The following is a 7355-nucleotide window of genomic DNA, read 5'->3' on the forward strand; positions in this document are numbered from 1 at the left end:
CCCTACTTTCATGCAAAAAATCTGAAAAAGTTAACGATCCAATTTTTCACAAAGTCCAAAAAACCCGTTTTTTAGCCGTTTTTTGGCCCAAATTTGAACGAACGAACGAACGGACAAAGGTTAATTTATAGGACCCCACCCCACCGGGGTAGGTCCAAAAATCCTTTCTTATTCAATCAGAGGTTTATGCTGGAAGAGGACTTCAGGACTACATATAAATCCAAGTTTCAGAAAATAAATTTCATTGGAGAAAACAATTTGATTAATATTTGAAGAATCTTAAAAAAAACAAATAACGTCATAACGTTGATGCGTGTGAAAAAAGTATTTTAAAACATAAGGGGAAGTTTCCATTTCTAGCGATTCATTGTGTGAATGCGTTAATTACCCCGGTGGATGGGTCAGGCAAAATTGACCGACGGATATGTGCCCGCCGCACAAAGTGTATGTTTTTTCAAGAAAGCAGAAATGAAATGCAGTGTAAGGGTTAACTTTCGATAAATGCACTATAAGAGTGGAAATTTCAGCAAATCCAGGAGAAATTGCACATTATTGCTCGAAAATTCAGATTGTTTTGCTGTAAAGGCGCAACTTTAAGAGTCTTTTAGTAAACCCACTGCCCCCTGGCCAATTTCCAAGTAGATTAAACAGGAGGACTTATCATCATAAAATATTAGACCAGATGTACCCAGGTTTCCAACTGAAAAACCTAAACTAATTAATATAATTAGATAAAAAACTAAGTATCATTATCATACCCTAATTAAGTAATTTATGAAATCTTATAAAAATACAAAAAATTTGAACTAACGAACTTAAAAAAAGGTAAATTGATTTTACTAGATAAAAAATATTTAACTACTCATTGCACTGAGCCTTGAAACTTGAAGTATGAATGAAACATCAAACAACTTAGGTGAAAGTTTATGAACGCAAAAAATATTCTTGAAAAGTTTGAGAAAAGTAAAATTCCAAAAACACCCCCTTCTCACAGACCCACTGGGAACCCTTCCCACTGGAAAAATTGGCAAGAATTTCCCACCGTCACTAATTTCCCCGTCCCCACTGAATTTTCTGACTTGAAAACAAAAGAATTGAAATCCCCAGCCATAAAAATATGGAAGTATTAATCACAATCAAATCTGTTAACACAAGTCTGTTATTTTTATCCCCACTGGCTGAAAAAGTTTTGCCGGGTCTGTAAGAAAGGGGGTGTCCAAAACCTTCATAATTATCAAATCTCAAATGAATTCCATTCGGCCATTAATATGGGCTAAAATGCTAAACGACTTATTTATACAGTATAAAGAGGCATGAAATTAATGGAAGGGCCAATTACGTAGTTTATATAAACTGATAATATCCCCATTCATCGAAAAATAGAATCCAAAAATCGTTAAAATAATCATATAAATCGATAAATTTATCATAAGAAATGCTCATAAGAAATGCTCATACAAATTAAAAATATTATTTTACTATGTCATACAAAGAAAAAAAGAAGAAATGTAATTGTTACCACAATTTCGATCATTTATCTGTAATGAAAATTGGACCATCGTCAGTGTTTACCGAGTTTGGAGCTGAAAAATAGACAAACATAAATATTATGAAATGATATGTACAAGTTTGAACTGTAGACGGCATTTTAGGACTCAATAGAAATTAGCCCTTTAGAAGATCAGTGCTTAGATTCGATGTGAAGTATATGAATGGTAATAGAAGCTATTTGCAGGGTTTCGCTGGAAAGATATTTTCAAGAAATAAAATACTTGAAAAGTTAAAAGTTAAGATATAAAGTAATGATACTAAGTTGTTCATTTTTGGTGACAGGTAGATTGAATTTTGCTGGTTTCAATTAAAGTATAAGTAATTCTTTTCCGCAGATTGTTTTTTTTTCATAGATCACAACCCCTTAACGTGACGATGGCTAGTTTGAGCCCTAAAGCTTAAGTTGGAGCCTTAAAAAGTTTTAGGTGATGTTCATAGGAAAATACCACGTGTTTTTAAATCAGCTTCATATACTACCTATACCTAGGCACTAGCATGAAGGTTAGTTAGTAAGAACACCAATGTAGTTTGTCTTTATGATTCAATTTACACGTTTTTTTTATAAGAACAAACTATATAAGAACATAAAGCTTTGATGGCCAAAATGTTATAAGAACATGTTAAGAACATTTTAAGGCTTTAAAATACCGAATTTCTTAGGAAAATGGTCAAAAATACTCACAAAATGGCGAAAATAAGAACATGTTAAGAACATTTTCATGCTTGAAACTCAAAAAGTTAAGATTAAAAAAGTTAAAATTTTGGATGTTCTTATAAAAAAACGTGTAAATTGAAAAAAAAGGAATGAAAAATATTTCAATTGTCAATTATATCCAGACAGGATTAAAATGCTTTAAAAGTTTTAATAAATACTATAAAAAAAGGGAAATTCATAATTTTAATACCTGCTTTAGAAAAGCACTGGCGTAATTTTTTGACATTAGCTGATTTGGTAAAACAGCCATGTAATGTAGTAACGATGGTTGAAGAAGAAATCCATTGGCGAAATTTCCTGGCACAATTGAGCGAGTGGATGAAATAGATTATCCATACAACAAATCCAGCAAATGGAATATACATTAAAACCTCGATCAAACAAGCTTGCCATGCATCTTTATCAATTACATCTTCAGTAAGAACACCAATCAATATCAAATTTGTTAATATTATTATTTCAAACCAGTTAAACCAATTGTTTTTGTAGGGCATAAAATAAACTTGGACGGCCAACAAACTCATAAGAACCAATGTCATTAATAAATTTCTCCCTGGTGACAAATAAAATTCACCAAAAGCTAAAAAACCAGCAAACATGACAAAGCGGAAAATTAAATAAAATGATTTTCCTTCTTTATAACAAATCTTTTGAAACCTGAAGAAGATTTTTATCTTTGTGAAACAATCATCATAGTAGGAAAGGAACAGATATATTAACACCACTAAAATCACAACCCAAGCAACAATAGCCAATGGTAAATGTGTTCCTTTGTGATATTCAACATCAGCATAAGCAAAAACTCTGCACGACCATTTGCCATATTCATCTTTGATAGAAATATAGTGTAAAACTCCAAATGCAAACTCCAGAAATTCGAAAAACATTATGTGGGCAATGATACTTTGAGTTCGAAATTGAGAATCTCGTGGAATTTTAAGTTTCAACTTTTCACATGACCTTGTTGATATTTGTAAAACCCAAATGATAAAGCTTGTAATCAAATAAACAAGTGGCCATGAAAAGATTGAGATAAAATCAAACCAATAGCGTTCAAGGTTATTTAGTCCTGGTGTTAAACAAATATAATTCTGATCAATACCTTCTTCATTCCGGTCAAATAATGATACAATTATTCGCATTATTGAGCAAAGTTTAAGCGGTGTGTCTCTCAAGAGTGGTGCCACCATGCGATAAGAGAAAATTACAGGAACCAAATATGCTGCGTAATTCTCATAATTCAACAAACGAATACCAACAACGACTAATAGGTCAATCACTGAAGTTATCAAAAAAAGGTTTAAAATACCATTATGATCCCCACTGCAATTATAACATTTGATGCTTCCTGCAACTACAGATAAACCTTCTTTGCATTGACTGCAAAGAGTAGAGTTTTCTTTCCTTGTCTCATCACATCTACTTTTCTTATTATATTTACAGAATTTTACCAACGGGTTATAGTGACATGTGCAGTATCCTTTTGGGCAGTTGTAAGAGGTATCACCATCAACCCATTTATCCTCTGTTGTATAAAGTTCTTTCTCTAAGCATTTGACGTTATCATCAGCAAATCTTTTACATTGACATCTAGTTTTGTTGGGATTAAATTTCTGGTACCAATCACAATCATGTAGCTTAAGAGATTTTAACGTTGTACTGAGATATGAATTTGAATAGATCTTCAAGTCGAATTGGTTATGTGGATCCCCAATAAATGATGGTAAATAGCTTTTATTGATCACACTGAACTTTGTGCCATTTGAGAATTGAACATTTCCCTCTTCTATGCTTACTATTAATGGGGAAGATTGTTCATGTCCAAGTTCATCTGGCATAGATATATTTATTGGAAACCGGACACCTGGTTGTGTATTATTCCATTCATCATAATGTACTTCAATACTATTTGCATCTGTTGCAATACAACTTGATCTTGCTTTCTTTGAACAGTCTATAGTAAAGTTTGTCAAATTTCTAAATATGTGTTGGTAAGATTTCATGTCTTTAGGATATTCAGCACAACCTCGCAAAGTCTTTGTGTATATTGCACTACCATTAGGTGATTGATTAAACGATAATTTGACATTTCCCTTGAAATGGTGCAAATTTTGGAAGAAACATTTACCAAAATAGGCGGGCGAGACATATACAGCACCACCACTTTCATTTGCAGTGTTAGACCAAATATTCAAATCAGAGCTATCTGTTAAATGGATGATCGAATTTTTAAAGAGTGCTATTCCTCCGCCATTGAACGCAGTATTGTTTGTTATTCTGACCTGACCCTGTATATAGAGCTCTGAAAAGTCTAAAATTATAGCAGATCCCTTGTGGTCATGCATATAAGCTTTATGAATAGTAAGCTTTGTATCATGGACGACAATGCTTCCATAGTTCATAACTTTGTTTTTTGATGATTTCTGTTTAGATTCTGACGTGTTAACATTATCAAGTGTAGTAAAGCCACGGACAATGTAAATATCCCCGGCTAACAGTGCTTCGTTGTGCATAAATTTAGAGTTCAATATTTCATTTTTTTGAATGATATACCGCAGGTTCCAAAGAGACAAAGCAGCTCCTTTTCCTTTATTTGCTACATTTCCTTCAAAATTCAATGCATCTAATTTTAATGAATTAATTGGGAGTGTACGTTCTGTATCTTCTTTTGTCTTTTTAAACAAAATGCCAGCTCCTGAAAAAGTAGCTTCATTCAAAATAAATGAACTGTTATGAACTTCTATTTGAACATTTTCAATTAGACCTGATATCTCACCATATAGAGCAGAGCCGAAAGAAGCTTTATTTTGTTTGAATATGTTGTTGACCAAAGTTATTTGTGAGTTTCTCATCTTATTTCGTATCAGTATAAAAACTCCAGCACCTTTTCCACAGTCAGCGGTTAAAGTATAATTGGATTGGTCTGAAAGTTGAATAAAGCTAGAATCTTTAATAATTAACTGTAAATCGCTACCAGATAACTCAATATAAAGGCCCTTTGATAAAGTTTGGCCTCCAATACCAAACATTTGTATTTCTGTCAGATTTATAACACCACTTTTCATACTTGATATTGACAGAGCATGTCCATGAAATCCATTGAAAGTGACTTGATGAATTTGAAGGTTCTGTATACCAGGAAAACTCAAAGCTTTTCTAGTATTGTTTTCAGTGGTCGATTCATCTTCTTCAAAAAAAATGAATCCAAATATACGAATATCATTGCAATCTTTAAATGTAAGCGAAACATTAATATTATAAAATCCAATTTTTATCTGAGTGTCATTTGATGTCAAAATCAAACTGAAAACATCAGAAGATGATAAAAAATGCGATTCAGTAATTGTTTGGTTTCTATACACGATGATACATTTGTATGCCAATTTATCTTTAATTTTTAAAGCACTATCAAGATTGGGACAGCTATATGATCTTGTCAATGGGTCATACGGAAGACATGATGATGAATTTTGCTCTGGATGTAAACCAACATGTATTTTATCCCTAATTATTTTATCACTTGAACATTGTTCTTTATCAGCATTTGTGAAATGAGAAATTCCAAATAAGAGAAGTAGCAAACCAAATACCTAAAAAAATAAAAGATTTAGTGAAAGGAAGGAAAAATAATGAAGCTCAAAACCAAATGGCGGCATTGATAAATTGTAAATATGAAATTGATAAAGTTGATTGATAAAATCATCTATCAACTTTATCACAATATCAAATTTCAAATTACCTTATTTTTAAGCATTCTAATGGTGAATATAGCAAATTTATTTTGTCTTTGTTTTCAGCATCGTATTTCTATTGTAAAAATAAATGCAAAATTAAATATAAAAACAAATCAATAAAGTAGAGGGGCCAAAATAAAACGACTAAGGAGGTCAATTGTGGTACCCAGAGATGTAGCCATTGTAAGTATGAATTGTATGTTTGCAAAAAACCTTTTATTTGAAAAAAATGTGGTTGTTGTGTGGGCCCTGAAAATTCAGCTCTCAGCATTAAAACTAGGCTCTATACACTTAGTACCTCTTACCAAAATATTTAACTCTGTTTTACTGGGGGTTGTTTTTCCCTTTGTACATACTTTCCTTCAACAAAGATTTTATTCTTTTGGTTGTTTGATGATGCAATCCTTTTGAAGCAAGAAAGTTTAATAATCTTAAATTCAGCGTAATGATCTAAATGTCAGGAAAACCTGATAGCATATCAATTTCTTAGCACTTATTGTTATGTGATTATTTGCTAAGATTATGTAATGTTTTTGCAGTCATTAAGTAATGTTTATGATGCTCTTTGCTTCATATCCTGAAAAATGTAAATACATGGGATAAATCTAAAGAAATAGAAGTATTCTTAGAGCCAAAATTTTATTTTGTTCTAAAGAGGTCTTTGATTTCTGGAGTAATTTCATACAGTCAGGGAAATTACCAAATTGCAGTATACCACAACTACAGTAGTTTTTATTTGCATTTAGCCTACACAAGCTAATAACAAGTGCGGGTCGACAAAGAAAAACAACCATAGATTGCCAATGATTTTATTAGAAAAAAGGTTGTCTCTATTAAAAATCTGATCGATGCAAAAATATTTCATCTGTGCGTTGAGAAGATATAATTAATTATGCACAAATATTGCCTATTTTCTACCCCTTTTCTGCATATGAATCTTGAATCCTGTCTCTATATACTGCAATTGTGGTATATATATGAAAAATGCAAAAAGTGACTTTTATACCTCCATTGCTATAAAATTTTAAACTGCAATTTAGGGAATTCCCTGACTGCTGAAAGATAAACTCTGGCATCACAACAATGACACACAAAAGCGGAAACAATGTGGTTGGAGGCATCTAATTTCTAATTATATTTAACATCATGTAATGCCCTACAAAAAGTCCTTGTGTATGGCCTTTGACATAATACTATTTTGACTCCATAAATTAGCGGTGAAAACATTATGTATGGCTAGTTCAAAACGCAGGTCACAGGTCACAGGTCATACAAACTACAGACCAGAAAAATGTAATACACTTGTAACATATAATCTATAACATAAATTCATAACATTTGAAATTATTATATGC

At 32.0% G+C, this 7355-nt stretch overlaps 1 protein-coding gene across 1 annotated transcript; it reads right to left on the minus strand.

Annotated features, from left to right (window-relative positions):
- Positions 1-162: 162 nt before the first annotated feature.
- Positions 163-6438, minus strand: LOC136822596 (uncharacterized). Its single transcript, XM_067078857.1, has 3 exons — positions 6006-6438; positions 2457-5856; positions 163-1583 (listed from the first exon to the last, which is right to left on the minus strand). Exons 1-3 carry the CDS (start codon positions 6018-6020, stop codon positions 1531-1533), a joined length of 3468 nt encoding a protein of 1155 aa, XP_066934958.1. The 5' UTR covers positions 6021-6438; the 3' UTR covers positions 163-1530.
- Positions 6439-7355: the final 917 nt, after the last annotated feature.

The sequence above is a fragment of the Clytia hemisphaerica genome, unplaced genomic scaffold (assembly GCF_902728285.1).
Source record: "Clytia hemisphaerica strain Z4C2 unplaced genomic scaffold, Clytia hemisphaerica genome assembly, whole genome shotgun sequence".
Classification (NCBI taxonomy): Eukaryota; Metazoa; Cnidaria; class Hydrozoa; order Leptothecata; family Clytiidae; genus Clytia; species Clytia hemisphaerica.

Coding starts and splice junctions, on each gene's coding strand:
- LOC136822596 (XM_067078857.1), bottom strand. Junction 1,584..2,456: donor CCAGTGCTTTTCTAAAGCAG/GTATTAAAATTA, acceptor TCTATTTTTCAG/CTCCAAACTCGGTAAACACT.